This window comes from Calidris pugnax, unplaced genomic scaffold (assembly GCF_001431845.1).
Source record: "Calidris pugnax isolate Ruff unplaced genomic scaffold, ASM143184v1 scaffold50, whole genome shotgun sequence".
NCBI lineage: Eukaryota > Metazoa > Chordata > Aves > Charadriiformes > Scolopacidae > Calidris > Calidris pugnax.
Genome location: NW_015090780.1, coordinates 4900221 through 4922829, shown reverse-complemented (window position 1 = coordinate 4922829; position 22609 = coordinate 4900221). Strand labels below are relative to the sequence as shown.

Below are 22609 nucleotides of genomic sequence, written 5' to 3'. Positions count from 1 at the left end.
TGAGTTGAGTTGCCCAGAAACTGGAGCCGTAGCTAATGCACGGCCAGATGAGACCCGGTTTGTACCGCAGCCTCACGGAACAGAGCGTGAAGTGCAGTGCTGCTGGAGACAGAACAATGCCGAGCAAACAGCACTTCAGATCTGCAGCCTAAATGCATAAAGCGTGACAGTTCAACGCAGAGCAATCATAAAGGAAAATTTTACTATTGAAGAAACAAAAGCTGTGCCCGTTTCTCCAGAACAGCGTGTCCCATGTCACCTCCTCACTCAAACCTCTCAGCGCAGCTTTGCTCACTGAAAAGGCATCGGCCCTCCAGACGGAGAGATTCAGTGGGAAACTGGGCTGAATCCACACAACTTTGGGGAGTATTTTATTTGATTTTGACAAAAGAGGGGGAGGGAGGTACAAACTACTAGTGGCCCTAATACAGAAATTAAGTAGATACTGAACTGAGCCCAGTTTAGAGACTAGCCTAAATCCACCTGGAGATTATCAAGGTTTTTTGATGAAGGTCCCACTGTGCTCAAACTCCCACTCGCTGAACTAGAAATCAGGGAACTGCCCTGATTTCAGAAGGCTGGGATGACTTGACACAGATTTATTCCAGAAAGGCAGGAGCAGGCACAAAGAAAAGATCGGCTGTCACCGCTAATTAGGTGTGTACAATTTAATGCGTTTAGCTCTGATTTGGCAGGAATCATCCAGGTAACCTTGTCACTGATGCTAAAAATAACCCCAGCGAGTGCAGCGTGGGCGTCTGTGCAAGCCTCAGCTCCTCGCATGAGACAGGAGCTAAATATAGAGCTACAATTTAATTCTGTGGGCGTGCGTGTAAGCCGAGGGAGTCTCCGCTCTCCTTGCTCTGCGCTCCGCAGCCCGACGAGATGCTGGCAGCGGGACTGGCTGGGGGCTGCTGCTGGAGATTTGCATCTGGCTGCAGAATTTTATTAACAGCTTGCACAGTGCCTGAATGCTTTTTAAACCTGATGCTGTGTGTGGATTTGGGATTTTTTTTTCATGTTTTGTCCCTTTTCCATGATGGGCTCTACAGAAAAGAAAAATACTGTGGGGGGAAGGATTGGAAACATGGGGGAGATGCGAGTGATAGCTGAGTTTCTGGAGCTGCCTCCAGGATCCCACAGGCATCAACATTCCCCAAGCCCGCCCTCGGTGTCACACAGGGCTGGAAACCCTGCTATGCACCCAGTGACAGACAGCACTCACCTTACAGTGGAAGGGGCTGAGGTTTAGAGTCTGCTGCCAGTTACTCGGAAACAGTCTTCAAGGATAAAAATCAGGAGGGAAGGGAGAAAGCTCAAGTTTTGTTCCTGTCTGCAAGCAATGCGTCAGTTTAGCCTTCCGTTTACAGAGCTTTTTGGGTCCAAGGGAGCTGCAGTGCAGCTCGAATTAGAAGAGGTTCAAATACATCTGTACGTGCCATACCTTGACTACCCTCTCCCTGTCTCTTAAGGACTGAAGAGCTCTTGAGAAAGGTAGCATTTGTTCCTGTTCATGTATTACACTTGCAAAAATAGAATGAACTTCACTAACATGCATCCCTGGTCAGCAAGTAACAAACCTAACTGCCACGAGGGTGTGATCATAACGGACCCTCTGGACAGAAGCTCCTTATCCCGAGGTGCTTGCTTGCTTCAGTAATGAAGCACAGTGCATGCACAATTAATTATGGAGCACCCTATCAGCTCTGGGCAAGAGCCATGCTCTGCAGCTGAACCAGAAAGACCAATTCCCTGTCTCAGACCAGCCCACAGCAAGTTTGGCAAGAATTTTTGAACACACCAATTTATTTATAAAGGGTTGCAATAGAGAGTACTTAGTCCTGTGTGTTGGGTTTTGATTTGAAGAACACGCACACGACTCAAAGCTGCTCCCAGCACAGGTTTGTATCACTAAGGACTCAGCAGGCACCTCCTGTTGAAAACACCAGGCATTTAGTTTGGGCTGACACAGGGAAGTGTCATTGCAGAGGGCAGGTACCTCTGCCCCCAGACAAGAAACAGTTTCAGATGTTTGGGGCACAGCTGGTGAGAGATTGTCTTCTGGGAAGACACTAACTCCTTGCACTGCTCTGTTCTACTTCCCTGGCTCCAGTGCCAGGAATTCATAATCAGACATGCTTTCCATGGCACACTGACGGCAAGGGCAGCAGGTCAGTGCTCAGCAGGGAAGGGAAGAGCAGAGCAGGAGGTGTAAACACAGAGAGGAATATTCAGGGCCTTTTCTGGGACACAGAGTCAATTCCTCGAATAGGTCTTCCAGCATAAGTGCTACGTGTGAAACTAGAAATAAAAAAACTCAGGGTTCAGAAAGCTGTAATGTATCACAAGGGAGCATAATTATGTAAATAACCTTGCAGGAAAACTGCTAAGGCAAGTGTAATTAAATAAGGAAAAAACATTTTAGGGAAGAAAATAGTGCACTTGTTTTGCCCTGCCAAAATGCCTACAAATGGCAGCATGTGCTCAGGCTCAGATCCTCTCTCAGGAAAGAGGCAGCTACACATGCCTGGAGAGCTGGGCCCTGCACAGCGACAAGCAGTCATGAACCAGAACAGGAACCTGCAGAAAGGCAGTAACACTCTGTAACGCTTCACCTGCACTGCCCTGTGACTCGCTTGGATCTGCAGCACCAGTAATTACAGAAAGGCATTACTTTAATTTAATTTGCAGAGCTTAATCAATAGGGACCAAAGCAAGTTGCTCTGGCTGTGACAGCCATTTCTGCTGTTTTATGACAAAAACCTGACCAGGACAAGGCACTGTAGCAGTTGTGAGGGTCGAGCAGGGATTCGGGCATTCACGGTGGCAGCCCTCACCGTTTGTGGGGATGGTCGCTCTGTTGCTGAGATTAGTTTGGATTAGTGTTTTTGTTTTAAACCTGTTCATGAAATTCAGGAAAATATGTTTTATGCACTTAATGCCAAGCACTGACTTCACAGCAAGCAGTTCAAGCAGAAACAAGATGGGATGGACAGCGTGTATCTGAAAGCCTATGAACCAGTATAAGCAAAATCTCAGCCAGACAGGCATTTGGCAGCATGTTTTCCAGTTTTAACATACTCAGTTTCAGACTTGCCACTTGAAGCATATGGGAACAAAAGAGAGGGAAGGGAGGGCTAGTTTGGGGTTGGTGTTGGTTCTCCTACCCCGCCGCCCCTTTTAAACCTAGCCAACTTTATGTGCGGACTGGATAGAAATGAGTTTCACCAAAGGAGATAGAACTCACTTCCACAGAATTTGCAGTGTGGCTTTAGTCTGGGGAAGGGAAGAGACAAAGCTTTCGGAGTGTGCGGTGTGACATGTGCACGCACCATACCTGGAGGGCATATGGCAATACCACAGCAGCACCGTAGCACTGATTTATGGGCCAGTGCTGTCAGATGAGTCAACTGCCCCTTTGTGTGCAGAACTCCAGCATGTTTTTGGACTCTCTCCCAAGAACGGCTCACCACGTGGCATCCAGGGAAACGGCAATTAATACAGTGCAGTTGCTGGCCCTCCAAATACCATTAGAGTTACTACAGATTCCTCCTCCTGCAGCTCTGAGCACAACTTCTGTAGCCTGGTTCATTCAAGATCTTAATTCCTCCCAGGAATGAGAGGCTGGGGCTTGGTGCTTTCGTATAGAAAAACTGGGTCAGTGTAGCACAGTTTCTACCTTTTTGAAGTAACCTTAGACAAGGCGAGGGGGTGAAAAATGTAGAAAATAAATATTTAGAAAATAGGGAGGGGGAAAGGAGAGAAAATAGGTCAGAAGAGAAGGTCATTGTTTCTTATCAAACACGACTTAATAAATATTTTAAAGTCATATCAATTATTAAAATGTAGCTCTAGCTAAATCTTTCTGATTCCATTGCCTATGCCCACCTGGCAAGCTGCAGCTCTATAATCAGGTCTTGCGGGGATTTTCCTGTTTGTTTGCGTAGCTTGGGAGCTACTTGGGTCAGACAGAGCACGCAAGTTTCCTTCAGGATTTGTTTTTCAGGATAATTAACTCATCCAAGTGGCCAGCACACTTCCTTGACCTCTTCAGACCCTGGAGACTTTTTTTTTTTTCTGGAAAGTACTCTTATTTTCTGTCTTTTTCTTTAGTTGTTGCATGTAAGACACCAAAAGACAAAAAAGGACTCCCAGATATATCAGTCCATGCTCTCGTATTTATCCAGTTAAAGAAATAGACCCCACCTTTGGAGGCTCTGTTCAAAGCCCACTGATGCAGAGGACTCTATCAAAGCAACTAGGAAACACACCAGCTTGAAGAACCAGCATGTTGGTAAAATCTGAATCTTAAATCACATTAGAAACAGGTTACTTCAAACCTATTAGGCCATTGTCATACAAAGATGTAGCAGTTGGTTTGAGGTTTTTTTGTTAAAACTATACAAAATACTACTCAGCCAAGAGCCAAACACCAGAACAAAAACACGAGTGCCTCACTATTGAAAAAAAGCCCTCAAAATCAAGACTACATGGCTCACAGATGAACGGCCATTGTCATTTGCTTGAGATGATCATATTCATTAAGCAAATTAAATTCTGAATGAATTAATACTTCATTAGTTTATCAGAAATTGTATTTAAAAAAATAAAAAGCCAGGATCTCACAACAGTCTCTCCAGACAGCAGCTGGTCTGTTGCAGAGAGATCAGGCTAATTTGAGGGTGTCTGCAAAAGCCACGTTCTGGCCAGGCTACACTGCAGCCTTATTACTGTAATTATCACAGGGAGTGGCTGCACTGCTTCTAAATACCACCCAGCAAGGGAGAAATCCTCCTTCTCAAGAAAAGGTTAAACAAACCAGTACTAATGTGGTGAGGAAAATTATCTTTATAGACATCATGCAATTAAATAAAAAAAAAAAAAAATAAAGTTTGCAGTCCGTTTACACCAGAAAGGCAAAAGCTAACAGAACATGGTAGGGGTGCAGAGCTACCAAGCTTGGGTCTCCAAGGGTGATGGAAGCAGGAAGCTCAGCAGGGACCTTCTAGCGGACCAGAGGCCCAGCACCCAAATGCAGCATTACCCGGGACGTGCTGTGCAATGGAAAAACACGGGCTACAAAAGCCTAGAAAACCAGTGTACGATGGAGATCTTTTGCAGAGAGATAAGGCCTTTTCTCTCTTTGAAGAAGTCTCTGCCATGGCCGTGGGTAGCTCCCCCATCCTGTCAGGCAGACAGAAAGCAACTCTAAGGAGACACGAGGTGGTAAAATCGAGTCCTTTCCCCAGAACGTGGAGACTTCGCAAAGGTTTTCTGCCGCAGCCTTGCACTTTGACAGTAACAGACAGCATAGGTTGTACCGCAACAAATCAGAGCAGTAACGTCAACACTAAACACTCAGGTCAATAACAAACGTTACATAATTGTTACATTTTATACAATTGAGGAACCGGGATTTCAAAAGCACAGAATTTTCTGTCCTGACTGAAATTTGCCAGCAACTTCTACATGGATTTACACCACCATAACTGAATGCAGGATCCTAAATGGAACTAAGGAGGGTCCCAAAAAGCTTGGGGAAGAGCACACAGAATACGAAGATGCAATTTTTAAATTCAAATCCTGTCTGTATTTTCATGTGCTATGTAGCTTTTACGTAGTGCTCAGTGTCATGCTCTGTGGCATCAAGTGAAAAGTCATACTCCTCACACAGCCCAATTAAAACTTGAGAAATTTTGCAAAAAGAAAAATGTTAAAATAAAATAAATGGGTATGCAGTAAAGAAGCAGGACCAGAGCATGCTGTGGGCAAAGGCGGCGTGGCCCTGGCCAGCTTTGGCTAATGACAGCATGAGGGCAAGCTGTTGGTCTAGCTCTGTCCTGAAAAATGCTGGCCTAACAATAGCGTACATGAGAGAAACAGAAAATAGTACAACAGATGGTGCTGTGCTATCTGAAGGCAGGGATATCCCATCCTTTTGGGGATGCTGTGTGGGCGAGCGACAGGAGAGAACTAGAAAGTACTGGCGTTGCCAGGGAGAGTGTTCCCAGAGAGATCCCTGCCGTTGGATGAGGGTGAGCAGGCACACATATGGTCCCGGCAGGGACTGTCTCTCCCAGAAGCATTTGCAGCTTTAGGAATCACTATCATTTAGGGTTTTTTTTTTCTGTAGGGATTACACAAAGCCAAGAGAGCACTGCATTTTCCTTGATTTGCTTCAGTGACTAAGGAAGCTGTCCTTGGGTGTAAAGCCTGGCACTACGGTGGGTTGGAAGGAGCAGTGGCATGCCCTCTCCCGTCAGGGTCTGCTGGGTTAGCAGGCTCACACAGCTCCATACCACCAGCTCCGGGTAAATCCTTGCTGTTGCTTTATGCAGCACCTTGCAACAGCAAATACGCCTGCAGGTGTTTATTTGTCACTTCACAGACTTTGCAGATTGCCAAAGGGTCCTTTATATACAAATACAGGAACAGAGAAGTATATTCTGCAGAGCTCACATCGCATGGGGAAATTCTCAGCAGCTTGTATCCATGGCAAGAGTGCCCATTCTCAAATAATTTAGCATTGAACGTGGGGGTGGAGGAGAATTTACATCTAGTCAGCAGAGGCGGGCTGACAGGCTCTGCATACCAATGTTTCTTTGTCTGCTCTCTGCAAATCCAGCTGCGGTTTCTTCCAGTGACCCAAATCCCACAGTGCAGTGGCATCTGTTGACAGGGGGAACTGTTTGTAGGTTAAGTGCACAGTTTTGCAGGATCTTAACACTAGCTGTGCAATAGTGAGCATCCTGGCTGAATGCAGGACATTCTGGGACATTTCCATCCATGTACAGTATCTCTGTTTCATGGGCTGTGAAATGTAGCTGGTGGAGGGACTGGAGCCATGGCCCTACGGACACTTCACTTCCTATGGGGCTCAAGAAGTTGCTGGCTGGGCTGGCAAACCAGCCTCAGTCTCCCTGGAGGAGCTCAAGCACAAGCATTGTATTAGGCATCATTTATATAGAGAAGTTAAAACCTAATTTGTTGTTCTTTTCGTATATGTCTTTCCCCAGTAAGTATGCAACTGTTTCATTAGGAGTATTGGAGAGTCTCAGTAAAGGGGTGGTCCCCACCACTGGGCTAAGATTTGCTTCTGGGCTACTAGTGATTGACTTGTAGACACCTTCCTGTTGCTCAAGCAGTCACTATCAGAGTTCATTTTTAGCATTGCTTCAGCAGTGACAGATGTCTTTATTTAAAATGATATAATGGTAATACATACATAATGGGATAGAACTAAACCTCTGGGATTTATATGATTCCTTTTGTTTGCTTGTCCTGAAGCATCAAACCCACAATGTTCTCAGTTTGCCCAAATCTAAGCTATGTAACCCCCACCCCGTGGAAACACAGGGCTCCAGAGTTTTACTCTTGCTTCATAAAAAAAGAAAAAAAAATTAGAAAAGAGAGAGAGAGAAAAACCTCTACTGCTTTGCAATGAAACATTATTCACCATTTTCAGTGACCTGCACAGTGTGACCCAGATCATAACCAGCGTGTGCTTTCAGCTGGAAGACCCTTCAACATACATTGTAATCCATAGCCTTGAGCCCTCACCAGCCTTCAGCAGAGGAGTTGCACGGGGAGTCTGCACCACTTGCTTTGCTATTTGAAGAGCATGTTCTTTCAGCAGTTTTTCTTGCTGAGCTATTTTTAGCTTGGATGTATTCCCCAAACCAGTTCTTTGCCCCACTGCAAGGCACAGCAGAAGAGCAAGCAGCAGCGCTGCTCACACCGATGTTGCCACCAAAAGAAACACTCATCAAACTACAGACTCAGAACATGTCTTTGGCTGAAAAATCAGTTGTACTTTTGTCACCCTAATGACTAAATATTGTAATTCTATTACAAACAGGACACATCCACTATCTAGTGGCTCTGTTAAACCACAGTGGGGGAGCAGATGGAAGGGAGAGGAGAAAGCTCCTGTTCTGAAATAAGGAGCTATTACACTTACACCCTAATGTAGGCGCATTTGTTCTTGTATATTACTAATACATCAACTGAAAATAAAAACCTTTATGTTATCTCAGTCCTAGAATGTTCCACAACATTGTCCGAGAGTCCTTAACTATGTGTTGAGAGAGGTATGAAAGCAAAAGCCTCCTGAAGGCGGTGGAAGGATGCTCAGCACCACCACTGAGCTGTGCAGAGGCCTTTGAACCGAGAGGCAGGCTCTGCTCGCCAGCTGGGTCTGGTCTTTCTTCCTCACACATTGAGAAAACTAAGAAACCAAAGGTCAAATGCAGCAGGGCTTTCACAGGTGGTGAAAACAGTGATTACCGTAAAGCCTTCTCCATCTGAATCCTCTCACATAATTAGGCACCGGCTCGGCTGGTGTATTTCAGCCCACACGGTGCTTATCACCAAGTAACACTGTGCAATAGCAAAGCTGTCTCAGGGATGTGGGGCGTTCAGGGACAGTGGGTTATGATACAAGGGTCACGCTGGGCAAGTGCACAGTCTTTATTCCAACTGAAATCTGAACTCCTCATTGCAGGGCTTATATCACAGAAATTATAATGACGGACAACTGTAATTACCTGGGAGATGAGTAACATAATTAACTGAACTCTTGCTGATTTGCAGCCTTGAAAATCCCGACAGAACTAAAGGCCAAACAAATGGATAAGATATGTAATTAAAGCAATGTATCTGGCCACTGCATTTATCCACTATGTTCTACTGGACACACAAAGGCAGTTTTCTTATTTGAATGCAAAACCAATAGTTTAAAAGGAACATAGACACAAATATTGGACAATTTTAAAGCAGTAAAGTTTTTGCATGTAACTTGCTGAATCTACCATACCAGCTCACCCCTTTCATTCTGCTCCTCAGCCTCCTACTATCAGAGAATGGCAGCAACTCCTCTTACCCCGTTATGGGAAATGCTGGCACGTCACTCAGCTACCACTTTATACATGCTCCAGAATTACCTTGGGGTAAAACCAAGATTGTGTCTCAGTGTCTGCCTTCTAATTTTGTACAGACTGTAAAAGGCAAGTCCCTCCTACCAAGGATTTACTACTACCCATAATTGTACATTGCAGGCAGTGCCACAGTGCAGCGCGTGGGTGACTCAAAGCCCTGGCACACATCCTCTTCACGGCTACTTATAGGAAGGATGAAAATAAACTTCTTGTTGAATTGAACATGATGTTCTGGTAATAGAGATGCCAATTTAAGAGGCAGAGCCTTTGTCTCCTGATGGGCAGCAGACACAAGCTGCTTTATGAGGAGGGAGCACGGGGCACTCCCATTTCTCCTCCCTTTGCCGGGGCTGGAGCGCTCCTGTGGGACAGATCCTCCCGCCATCCCCCTCCCCAATTCTGTCTGCAGAACTACCTGTGACAGGAGACAATCGATGCGATTGCTGCTGGCTACAGCTCACTTACTGACGGCTGGATTGATCGCTCACTTGTTAGTCCAGAGCCCACAGGCACACGCACGTGTCCACATCTACCCAGTCTACCCCTCCCTTTGTAGGTTATCGTCAGAATCACATGGATCTAACTAACAGCAGAAACAGGATTCCAAAGTATGTCTTTTGTCTTCAATTACAAATCCGAAAGAAATTCAGTTTCATGACAATCATACATACAGATACTGTGCCTCAGACTCTATGCAAAAATATATTTGGGAAATGAACACATTTTGGGGACAGGCAAGAAACCCCCCAAACAAGAACATGAGCTTTTTTTGCAGTGTGTTCTGCTGGACGCTCACCAGGGTCTGCCAGGCAGGTGAGACTGCAGGCTAGAAAGCAAGGACTGTCAGGTGTGGGAAGCCACCATAGCCCCATAGGCATACATGCGGGCTGTATCTCTTCCAAATTTGTCTGTCATCAGCTATTCTGTGCCCACACCTGCAAGCCTAAAGTTCACTGTGTCTCTGCTGAGATGCAGTTCCCACAACGGACAAAGCAGACACTGGCAAGGTTAACCACAAGAACAGAGAACGTGGCAGCATCTCCTGCTTGTAGGACATATTGATGCACTGTCCACCTGACAGCAGACCCCAGGATCCTAGTGACACGCAGATCCTCAGGCTGCTGAGGATTCAGTCACCTGTAACAGTGCAATACCATCAGCCTTGGTGTAATGCTGGTCCCAAGACATTAATTCCCATGAATGCGAAGGAGACAATCTGACTGTGTGAAGTAAGTATTGATCTTTTGATCAGTCACAGGCACATGTGAGAGTTGTCGGGCTCACAAACATGTGACCTTGCTCCAGAGGGAACAAGCAATTAGTGGTTTTCCCCTTGAAGCTGACTCCAGTGTCTGCATTCGTGCACGTGTCGAACGCGTTAGTCAGCCAGACCCCAAACTGGACTCTGGTGGTGGAGGGCTACAGCCCACTCCACCAGACCAGCCAACAGGGACTTGCCCACCCATGGGGCTTGTAGTGGTTGTACTCGTTATCTCCTCGAACAACCTGTTTTGCTACAATTACACACCACACACGGATGTGAGGGGAACCAGCCAGACACACATAGACATATTGCCCCTCTTGGAGCCAGCATGGAGCACTCAGGAATGTCCTGGCATTCCCATGTGCACAGTGCATGGAGAAAACAAATACTGTGAGGCCACGTGCAGGCTCTCGGCGCCCAGGTACTCCGAGCCCACGAGTGCGTGTGGCTGGGCCGGCAGGGTGTTCTGGGGTGAACCCCGGGCAGCTGAGCTCACCTGCCGTGACCAGCTCCTCTCACCCTGGGGAGTCACACGAGAGGACACGGGAGCAGGCCAAGTCTTTGGCTTCTGAGACATGGCAACATATATAAATTTATCCACTTATCTTTCAGAGCCCAAATTACTAGAGAAATCATTCTAAAGGTAGTCTGAAAATACACTGCTGAACACTCTCCCAATGTCAAACAACTGAAGAACACCTGCTGCTTCAAAGTTTATGCTCACTTTGCACAGAACAACAGTAACACAAAAACTTTGTTACTTGTCCAAACTTAAGAACTTGCTGCCCGTTGTAGTGCTGTGTATCCCTCCCTCCTGCTCCCCCAACTTTTGGTGACTGCTTTGGCATTATGAGAAAACATTCAGTCTCTATCCAGACTTGGAGCATCATTGACACATGTACAACAAACTGTCTAAACCATAACCAAACATTTACAGGAAAGTGACATTGGTGGCTCCAGTCTGCTCAGTTTCCCCGAGGCACCTGCAGTCGCCTCAACTGAGGCACTGGGCTTTCAGCTCCGCTTTCTCCTGGCATCCCTTGCTTTAAGCTAACGGCAAGCACATTCCTGGAGTGGGTACTCTTAACTTGAGACCATGGCAATATCAGTGACAGTCCATACATTTACACCATGGGGGATCTGGACAGTTAGGATTTGCCTGCACATTACTTGAGAGCTTTCAAGAAAGTTTCAAAACCCTTCCAAAAGTGTCTGGTCCCACTCAGAGGGACCACAGTGCTCAGAGGGAGCACTCCTGCCTCAGCAGGCAGCGCAAAAATACACAAACCTAGATTTTAATGTCGCCCAAGAACACAACAGCATTAATTGGATGCTCTTCCCAAAAGCAAGAAATAGGTATCTAAAATTAAATTGACTGAAACCATTACTGCAATACAACAGAAGTGGTGCACTCTGTTAGTGCTCCCAGTAAACCTTACAGTCACTTCACTGAGGTAAGTCCCACATGGGGCTGAGTCCCTAGCTGAAAAACCAACGACAATAAACCCAACAAAAATAAAAACCACAGGACTCACATGTCCACGTCCACGTCCACGTCGCAGCAGTGCCGGAGTCTCACACCCACCTCAGATCTCCAAAGAGCTCCTGCAAGCAGAGCTGCCGAGCAGCATGGCTCCCGGCCAGGTGCGGGCTGGGCCCAGGGCGGAGCCCTGTCACCACCCACACCCAGGTGAAGGTACTTTGCTCATCACACAGGAAACGAGCCAGGGCTCTGCTTTGCTTCAGAATGGCCTGAGGCTCCAAAATACAAACTGTGATCATCCACAGCCTACTGGGGGCTCAGTTTTTAGCCCTCACAAGGGTTCCTTCATGAAGTGCCTGTTTCATCCTCCAGGATCACACACCCTGCTGCAATACAGTCTGCTGATAATTGTTATTCTGCTAGAGTTTGTGTCTTTTAAACAGGGGATTTGAGCATCGTCTCTCTAGAGCCCTAGTCTCTCAGCACCTGCTTCCTGGCCTGCGCTCCCCAGCAGTGCTGTGAGGAGAGGTGGCCGCCATTTCCCCACCTCCCTGAGGCACGGTGGCCTTGCCGAGGCCATGGCGCTGCCGCCCCATGGGCCCAGACGGCTGCCCGCTGAGGGATTGCACTGAGCTCAGCACACCGGGGACCTTTTCTGGTTCTGTCAGCAGCAGGATTTCATATTTTAACAGCTTCGGAGAAAAAATATGAAACAAATACCTAAAGTAGAGCACTTGCTACTCAGGTGTGCAGGTGGATCCCCATGGCGCTCAGAGAACAGCTCACCCAAGCAGAGGCACAAACTCATCTGAAACAGTTTCTTACTTAAAAGCTGCCTTCAGGAGGGACGTGTATTTGTGATGGGGTACCCCGCAGCTTGCCCTGGGCTGTGCTGAGCTGCCGGCCCGGCAGGAGCCCTCAGGAACACCTCCGTCCTGGTCTCACCCCAAGCCTGGCTGCAGGGTCGAGCATCGAGGGAGCTGTGTGTCCCTTTCTGAGGAAACAATGTGTGGCTGCAGCCGTTTAGACCCCGGGGGGATGAAGCACCCTCCTTCCTCCTCCCAAAGCTGCTGTGTGGCTCGGGCAGGACAGGCCCTGCTTGCACAGCAATTCGTTCCTTGCTATGGCAGAGGGTGCCCTCCACAAACTGGCTCCCCTCTCTCTGGGCCTGGGAAAGCCCCTCCTGCAGAAAACACCTCTCATGTCCTGGTTCCCTTGGGGCAGCCTCATGTCACCGCTGCGTCACCTCCTTACTGCCAGCAGCTCTTGGTGGAGACATGGGAGTCCATCCGTCACCTCCAGCGGCTCCCCCGCAGCCCAGCCGCCGTGCAGCACAGCTCTCGTAGCGGGGAAAGCAAACTGTTAGAATGTTACTTTGGAGAAAAGCCCACTTCTAGTTTCATGGCTGTGGCAACACGCTTGGGAGTGTGGTCCATATCTCTGAAAAACTCAGGGGGGTTGTGGTGGGGAGAAACGCAATGCCCTCCTGTGCGTGTGTGTGCCCGCACCTTTTCCTTTTCTGGTGGGTAAAGCCGGGGGTGGGCACAGAAATACGGTGTTGTCGCTGGTACCTACCATCTCGTTATCAAAACCAAAAGGGAAACAGGGTTTTAAATAATTTACTATCATAGATATTGCAACTATATATGTATTAAAAAATACACACAGCATTCATATACATATGCACTCTCATACTGCTTTAATCATTTCTGTTAGGCTTTTAATCCCCTAGTTTAAAAGGGGCCTCTGGAATCTAACGTACAGATTCTGGGAGAATCTATAAATCTCACATGGAAGGGCTGTAATTAAGAATGGCTTGAGAGAGGCATGTGAGCAGCAGGTCGGGTGGACCTTTTGTTTGCAGATAAGCCCTCTGAGTAAGTAATTCTTCCCTGATTTATATTATAAAATGCACATTCGTTTCTTTCAAGCAAAACCTAGCCAAAGTTGTGTAATTTCTGAGACATACAGGGAAATGAGTGAGGAGGGAGGATCTAAAGATAATACGAATTAAAAAGAAATGTTTAAAGCCTTTAGTAGGGCATTTCAGCATCATTTCTGTGTCAGTATTTGACTCCAAAGAGAAATCCAGAGACCGGAAGAAAAGCCTTAGGTGCGCTGAAGTGTGGGGTAGGAAGAACGAGAGTTAGGCTGTAGGTGTTTCTAATCATAAGAGCTCATCATCTAAGTTTTCTCTTGGTGTGATCTGGTAGAGTAGTTGTCATGCCTTCCTGTTGCTAAAGATGAGAGCTTTCCCAGTGATCTCAGGGAAATTCATTAAAAAAGTATAAGGAGTTGCATTCACATTTTGTGCTGTTGGTCTCCTAACACCTGAATACAGAGCTGATTTTGAAGGCATATGTGGTAAACTTAAAAAGGAAGGAGAAATTAGAATCAGGTACCTTTACTGGTTCTTTTACAGTCTGCTAAAGGTTACTAAATTTTTTCATCTCTTGTGTATTTGATAAAATGTAGATCTACTTACTCTCTAGTCATCCCTTTATTTCCTACACACAGCAGAGGGATAACTGCTGCAGCAGTGGTTGCAGTGTGGTCCCTGCTCTGAGTATTCCTTTGTCTCTGTAACTTCATCTGTGGCTTGGCAACATCTGCTGGAGAGGAGACGATGAGAATCCTTAACGCTGCCAGAACACAGGCCAGAAAGCATCGTAAACTCTTTCCGATCTGCTTGCTGGATTATTACTTGAAAGCCAGCAAATGCAGTGTGTGTGTGTGTGTGCGCCGAGGGGAGGGCTTCAATTACCTGAGATTCTCTGCAGATATTAGCAGTGTCTCGTGGGGAAGTCTCATTTAGTATGCAGAATCAAATCGCTATGGCACTGATCATATGATTTCAAGACTCAATCCTGGAGCAGCACCACTGAAAAGGGGAGGTGAAACTGCATGAGACACTCTGTTCAGACAGCGTGAGGCTGTGAGCAGCACAGGGATTTTATTTGGCAGGCAGGAGGAGAGCTGTGGGATCAGATGTGTAGTCGGGAAACCACAGGAAAGCTTGATTGCTGGCAAGTCTGCATTTTGTCAGGATGCACCACTAGGAAAAAGGAAGCCCACTGCTACGTGAGGTTAAAAGGTAGAGACAGTGATAGCTACAGAAGATCACTGTGAAACTCGTCTGATAACTGCCTTAAATACCCCTCAGGGGTGAATTTAACTGTTGGAGAGCACTGGTTCCAAGTGACTGTCTGGCAAGTATGGTGAAAAGGATGCACGTTCTGAGGAAGTGTTTCACTGACAGCAGAGCAAACTAGAGGAGAACTTCCACCTGCATTGCTGACATTTGGGAACAATAATATAAGAAAGCATTTTGGTGCCAGGATTCTTGTATATTTTTTTTTTCTTCCTGAGTCCTGGAGAGGGATTTTGTAGCCCCTCCCTGAGGAGAACACCAACCAGAACTCAGAATACTGCAGACTTTCCAAAGAACAGGCATGGTACAAAATGTGATTTTGGTGTTTTTCCGCAGGCGACTCAGCCAAAGACCTGCTGTTGAGGAGCTGGAAAGAAGAAATATACTTAAACGTGAGTATTTTTCTCCTGAAGTATTTTATGTGTGTTTGTTGAAACAAGTTATTGTATTTCTAGAACACATTATATTTAAATAGACAAATTAATCCACTGGGATTATTTTTATTTATTACTATTCTAATTTTTCACATCCTGGGTTTCAAATACTGCAGGAATCAGAATTTACACTTTGATAAAGGTGTGCAATTTAGTACAGAAAAAAAAAAGACTTGTTCAAATTTAGGCTTTCAAATAATTTTCATTCTGATTCCACTGTTACAGATGTCTAAGCAGGGAGTACGATCTTAGTGTCACACAGTGCAGAGAGAACTGGGCTGGCGTTTTCTGAGCTGGTCTCTCATGACAAACTGTTCACTGAATGCCACCAAGGCTGAAGTGGGATGGAGAAAGCAGAGCCTGATTTTCCCAGCAAGAACATTTGTTCATCTCGTTAGAGACCTGCCCAAAGACAAGTCAAAGAAAGATCATTGTGAGACATGGGAGTTATCAGAGGGGCAGTTCAGGCCTGTTACAGATGCTGCCACAGGGGAATGTTCTCAACATCTCTCAAATAAACACAAGCCATAAACTTGTGACTCTTTTCCTAAAGAGTGGTGTTCTGAGCTGGGGCTCAAACACGTGCTGAACACAATCCCTTCTTTACAACTGCTGGGAATCCTCTCAATTCCGGGAAGGTGAGAGAGAGCTTTGCAATGGTCTCCGTTAGGAGTCTCTCGCAGGAGAGAGGGGGAGGCCAGCTGCTTGGAGGAAAAGTATCTTGCTTCTGTTATTTACATGGTCTATTTAGTGTTGAAAGACAAAACCAGAATGATGCGAACAATAGTTTGTTTCTCATTAAACAAGCATAAAACATAAAGCCACATAAGTTTATGTCATGTAAGCAATGCTGCCTGTGCTACTTAATTAATATTTAATTAGTAATGTGATTGTCATTCACAAGGGAAAAAATTATCTACATTTTGTTACCTAAAACTTAATGTTTCGGAACTTTCTTAGTTGTTCATAGAAAAAAACTTAGGCTGTTGCCATTGAAGTTACTGGGGATTTCATTTCAGTTTTAACACAAAGGAATTCCATAATCTACTTACACTTAGTGGTATTTTCTGTGCTGTTCCAGTGCATACATCACACTTGGTAAAATTAGATCTATGTCACACGTGCAGAGCTAAAACAGAAACAGGATACATTCTTTGCAAATGTGAATGGGTGCCCATGGCCCAACTTTACCTGCTGTCTGCCAGAGGGGACACAAAAAGCGTTAACCTGAGATGCTGAAATATATGGGGCCAGATTTTCAAGAGCCAGTACCTAAAGATCTCTGAAAATCTGTTTCTTTGGGTTTTTTTCCTGGCTAAGGAGGAGCTGATCTCTACTGAAAAAAATCTGTTCCTTTATGTTTACTTTTTGAAGCGTGCTGGTTACATCCTTAATCTGGGTTAAACTGACCAGCTTTAATAATAAAAAAGTTTGAATACATTCTATAATGAGCTTAGGGGGAGATAAAGCAGAAAGAAGCTAAAGCAGAATTAAAGATATTTCCTGAATGCCAGCTGAACATACTGGTCTAGATTTGTATCTCATTTAAAGAGCTCCCAGCACAGAGCAAATGCATTGACTGCAGTTCAGGGTACACGGGTTCAGCTGAGCTCAGAACCACTTCTCATTTATTTACCTTTCCATTATAGAAAAAGCTGGGCATTTTGTAAAGAGGTACGGCCATCACTGAGCTGTGCCAGCTGTGATTTCAAAAGGCTGGACAGATGCAACAACTCTAGTCTCAGTTTTGAGTGAATTTGGGAGTTAGTAAAGTCTCCTTGTATTCATAGGGATATTGACATTCTTCTTAGGGACACCAGGATTGTGTCTGACATGCAGAGCTGCAGAAATGCCCTTCAGTGAAATCTCTACAGCCTCCTCCAGGCTGTCAGGGTTTGTGCAGTTGTGTCCTAAGCTTCCTAGCAGCTTCGATATTTGTAATACATGGTGCTGACAGAGGCAGTGCTAACCCCAAAGCTGTTCTAAGGACGAGCAATTCACATTTGTACAATTCCATCAAAATGAGAAGCATATTGCAAGTGCCTAAGTCCAACTGCTATCTTATTTTAAAACAAATCTCAGTAAGATTAAAATAAGTGACTTCTTACCTCCCTTAGGGAGATGTCTCTGAAATAAAAGTAATACTTAAAAAGCAAACTTGAAGCCAACTCTTTCTTACAATTTTGTTGCTCTTCTAAGTCCTTTAACTCCAGAAACACCGCTGGGTCCCCACGAAGCCTGAAAAGCGTGTGACCTAAAATCCCCCCAGGTGTTCCTGTGTTGACACAAAGCTGACGTTCCCCTTCTAGGAGGCAGCATCTTTTCAACCCCACTGTACAATCCCAGGTCACCCTTACCACCAGGAGCTGTTCCCGTGTCAGACACAGCTCAGAGTTCCCTGAATTCCTCCCGGAGAGCAGTGAATTCCAGACCTGCACGTGCTGCAGCAGGACCGGGAGCGGCTCCCCTGGGATGCACCAACAGCCCCCACTAATGAGTGGATCTTGGTGTGGGCAGAGCCACGCGGGGGGAAAACCTCTCTGCCTTCTCTCTGGAATAACCCCGAATTGTGTAATGCCCTTGCTGCCATTTCCAAGCAAATCTTGCTGTCTTTTTTTTTCTAAAGGAACTATTTCTTGTATTTCTTGAGGCTGGGAATAAGCACTGAACCTGAGCGGGTGTCTCATAGCAACGGGTCACTGTACACGTCTAGTGTCTTTGGAAAAGCATCTGCTGATCAGAAATGCCTATTTGTGGTTTTTCTTTAGGAATTCTCTTGGTGCATATCAGAGTCATATCTTAAAAGGCATATTCCCCAGAAAATTCTCTTCTTCTAATAAAAACGTATAGATAGAACTATCTATTTCGGGTGTCTCATAGCAACGGGTCACTGTACATGCGAGTGTCTTTGGAAAAGCATTTGCTGACCAGAAATGCCTATTTGTGGTTTTTCTTTAGGAATTCTCTTGGTGCATATCAGTCATATCTTAAAAGGCATATTCCACAGAAAATTCTCTTCTTTTAATAAAAATGTATAGATAGAACTATCTACTCTAAAAGGGGTGAATTAAAGCTGAATGAAGCATTAGTAACTTCTTGCAGGTATCTCTGTGTCTCAGAATACACTTCACTTTTTAAAGTCTGTTCTAAGTATTGCTGCTCATCCCTGACAGAGCACTAATTTTAGCTCTGCTGTTCTCTTTTAAATTTGCGTGCCTGCCACCAAATTGTAATATAGCACATTAAAACATTTCAGATTCACTTGATTTGCATTTTTACTATAGCCAGTTGTAGCTATGCCCTACTATGTTATTTTAAATAGATACTTACGACTGCATTTCAGTGTAATCTAATGAGCGTAAAAAATAAGGGAGAAGAATACTTCATTACCAAAAATATCATTTTGGAAACTCATCTGCTGTGCTAGAGTTTTTTTGGAGGCACATTAAAAAATCACATGTGCTTTAATACTGGAAATACCTAATGCAAGCAGTATGAGACACTTCACTGTAGTATCAGAGAATCCTGGAACGGTTAAATATTTTTGTCTAGGTCTCAGCTTTGTTCAGGTCACAAGCTCACGCCTTAATTTAGTAACAGACAGCACCAGAAATAGAAATGCCATTAACTTGTTTCCCAAGGCAAAGGCTATATTTCACCCAGTGTTACAGCACGGGCTATTTTTAGAGCCAGCGTGTAGGAGTTGTCAGGGCAGGAATGCCAATAGGCACAACACACCAAAGGAGCTGGCTCGGCTGGCACGGCACGCTGCGAGAGACAAACCCGGGAGGGTAAGGAGGTTCCAATGTCAGTGGTGTATCCCGAATAGCAGAATAGCAGAAAAGAAAGCTTACAAATCAGAGATAACTCTTGTGGCAGCATGACCATCTCGAGGTGTAGCCTGAGAATAAGGTCAAACAGGGAAGAACAGCGTTTCCTTGGAGCTGCTGCAATAAATCTTTTCAGCATCTACAGCAATGAATGGCTGCAGCAACACGGAGAATAACAAATTATAATTAACTATGGAATATTTTGATTTTCCTTCTGAAGTTTACACAATTGCAGAGTTGCTGTGGCTGCTGCTGTTTCATTAAATTTCCCTGGAACTGGAGTTTAGAGCCCAGGAAAAGCTGAGATTGGCACCAGCTCGTTGTCCTCAGGCAGAGGTAACGATAAGTTGTAATGGGGAGAGCTGGACTCCACTAACACAACACACAGCCCAGAACCTGCTCCCCATTTCCTGCTCTCATTCTACTGCCTGCAACTTTGGAAACTCCTGATCCTCCTCATCAGGAAAGTCATCTTTTTTTTTGTATTCTCCACAGAACGAAATGATCAAACAGAACAGGAAGAAAGAAGAGAAATCAAACAGAGACTGACAAGAAAGGTAAAATCTTGCAATACCTTCTATTAGTTTCTAGAAATTTAGCAAAGCTGATGTAACATCACAGCCACAGAGGTCATTATTACACAAACTCTCCCTTAATACACATCCTCCTCAGCAGCGTCTGACATAGGGGTACCCAGTCATAGGAATTATAAAAATACCTACCTCATCTCAGCTACATGAGACTTAGTGGCATATTGACATATAAAGCTTACATCAGAAAATGGTATTTGCTTGCACACTCTATTTTGCAACAACATTGCTAGAAAAGGATAAGTTCATACCTTGGGGGATTCAGCAGCAGCGGGGACCCCTCCGAGCTCCCAAACGGAGTTCTCTGTGCATTTACAGCAGAGTCACAACTGCATCTCGTTGCTGTTCTGTTCCCAGGAATCCTGACTGGAATTAGCCCATAACTTGTTAAAGCCAAATTGAAATTCTTACACTGGGTCTAGTCCTACAAACCTGACACAGACAACCTGCTGCTGACCACAGCAGAAACCCCCGACAGCATACGACATTGTATGGGGCTCATAATAAATTAATTCTGATTCTGTTACCTGTTGTAAATGCATTTATCAATATCCAAGTTAAAGTGCTTTCTTCTTTTTCCCATTATAAAGACACTGTGCTGTAGCCCACAGCTCCACGTGAGCCACTGCTGCTCTCCTAACAGTCCTCTGAAGGATTGAATACTTTCCTGCAATTTCCAAGGGCTTGGGTTTTTCCCCATACACATAGACGCACACTAAGCCAAGATGGGAAGCAGAAAATATTTGAATATGTCTGTTACGAACACAGTTTTATTTTACAAAACTATTTAATACAGCTTAACCAGAGACCGACAGTTGATGAGCTGAGAGACAGAAAAATCCTGATTCGATTCAGCGATTACGTGGAAGTGGCCAAAGCGCAGGACTACGACCGGCGCGCGGACAAGCCCTGGACACGGCTCTCGGCAGCAGACAAGGTACTGCTGAGAGGGAGACAACGTGCTACTGCTTCCTGCTTGCTTTGTCTGTAACCACACAGCAGGTCCTGCAGAGACATTTGACCTCTGGGACGTTAATCTCTGTAAATGTTACTGTTACTTTTTATGCTGAAACCCCACTGACCAGTGCCTGCTCCGCTCTGCGGGGCCGGTACTTTACAACACTTAGAAATACAGAAGCATTTGTTAACCTTCTCTTTTCACTTCCAGGCAGCAATTCGGAAAGAGCTGAATGAGTACAAGAGTAATGAAATGGAGGTACACGCATCCAGCAAACATTTGACAAGGTCAGTTTTCCAGCTCTTTATTTCCATTCCCCACTAAAACCAGTTTGCTTCAGTCCTGACCCCGGGAATTTTGCTCTGATGTGCTGAATGGGGGAGATTATACAAAGGAAGATTGATTTTAAAAGAAAATGGAAGTATTTATCTTCCTGTTCAGAACCTGGGGTGATTTTTGGGGGTGGTTGGTTTTTTTTGCTTTGATTAGGATGTACTGAGAAGCCCCCAAACCTTCTCCACAACATCCCTCACTTCCTTACACCAAAAAGTCAAAAGCTATCACAAAAAATTAGAAGTAGTGGCTGGGCCAGTGTGAACCCAGTGAGGCCGCTGGTTGCTCCGTGGGCCAGCGCCGAGGGCAGGTACCAGCTTGAAACATGCATGAAAATATTCATTTCCCTCTCCTGAGGGGGGGAAAAAAATGTGAGAGAGGCCGTTTCCACAGCCATTGTTACTCCCAAAAAGGCCTTGTTAATTAGAGAGAAATGGAAAGAGGGATCAGTTGTAAGGAAAACCAAAACCAACCCACACCCAGTATCTGCATTTGCGCTCCCAGTAACTGAACTGGTGAGACTGGGCCATGAGGACTGTAACTGCACTGTGTACGTGTGGAGAGGTGCTGGTGAAAATTAAGGCTCACAGTCGCTAACATTCCTCAATACTGTTACTGTGCCTTTCAGCACAATTAATAGGGGTTTTTTTAAATAATTTTTTTTGTTAATGTAATTTTTTAAAAATTATACGTATTTTTTTAAATTTCAAAATGGTTTGAAAATGTCTATTTCTCCTAGATTTCACAGGCCATAGAAATTTTCTTCTGAGAAGAATCTGTCTTTACTTTTTGATATTGCTGCTGGACACACGTTGGGGAAGAGGAGCCTTCCCCTCAGCTCAGCGCGGGACACCCCGATCTCCAGGGGAGAGGACCCTGCGAGGGGACCCCGGCACCCACCCACAGGAGCCACCAGAGCCCTTCCTCGCTCTGCAGCCAGCGGGGTGATGGCCTGGGAGCAGGAGCAGCTGCTGAGGGACTGAAGGAAAAGCCACTTAAAGCACCTACCGCTCTGCTGGGCACGGCCTGGACTGCTCCGCTCTCCGGGGACGAGGGGCCGCTGTGCATGTACAGGCTTTCCCATCCCAAGGCCTCTGACATACGGACAGGACACACTGTCACTCAGTATTCTGTTGACAAGACATTTGGAACTTACCACGATTAGTTTGTAAAACACTTACGTTCATGTTCTAAAAACTAATTTAATGTATTATAATTTCATTCTTTTTTATATAATGTCTAACAGAATCACAGCTGCGAGCATTTTTGATTCCTGTTACTTTTGTTCTTTAATTAAATGACTACTTATTGCAGGAAATGAACATGTTTCCTGAAGCTCTTTTTTTCCCCAGGATCAGTAGGGAAGAGATCACAATCATTAAGCATGGGATCGTATCGTTTCTTTATCGACAGGGTGCTCAAAAGGATGATCTTTGGTAAGGTTTCCATCTCCTGGAATAGTGGGGTTTTGGCCCAGATCCTCCCCAGCACAACGGGATGGAGGTTCTGGCAGTGAAGTTCCCTCTCACTCTCATTCAAAAACGACTGAATTGGGCAAACGAGCGGTGACAAGGTAGAGTGTACCTGATGGGTACAACAAGGGATTCTAAAGCTTCCTGTCAGGAAGAGG

The 22609-nt window shown here is 45.3% G+C and overlaps 1 protein-coding gene across 2 annotated transcripts in view; it reads left to right on the top strand.

Annotated features, from left to right (window-relative positions):
* Window positions 1-22301, top strand: part of PHACTR3 (phosphatase and actin regulator 3) — a 71117-nt gene extending 48816 nt beyond the window's left edge. For both annotated transcript variants that reach the window (XM_014957117.1, XM_014957125.1), the window contains exons 9-13: window positions 15171-15226; window positions 19594-19655; window positions 20485-20625; window positions 20857-20933; window positions 21719-22301. In XM_014957117.1, coding sequence (XP_014812603.1) covers window positions 15171-15226; window positions 19594-19655; window positions 20485-20625; window positions 20857-20933; window positions 21719-21734 — 352 coding nt within the window. In that variant the 3' untranslated portion in view covers window positions 21735-22301. The remainder of the gene's footprint in view (window positions 1-15170; window positions 15227-19593; window positions 19656-20484; window positions 20626-20856; window positions 20934-21718) is intronic.
* The last annotated feature ends 308 nt before the right edge of the window (window positions 22302-22609 follow it).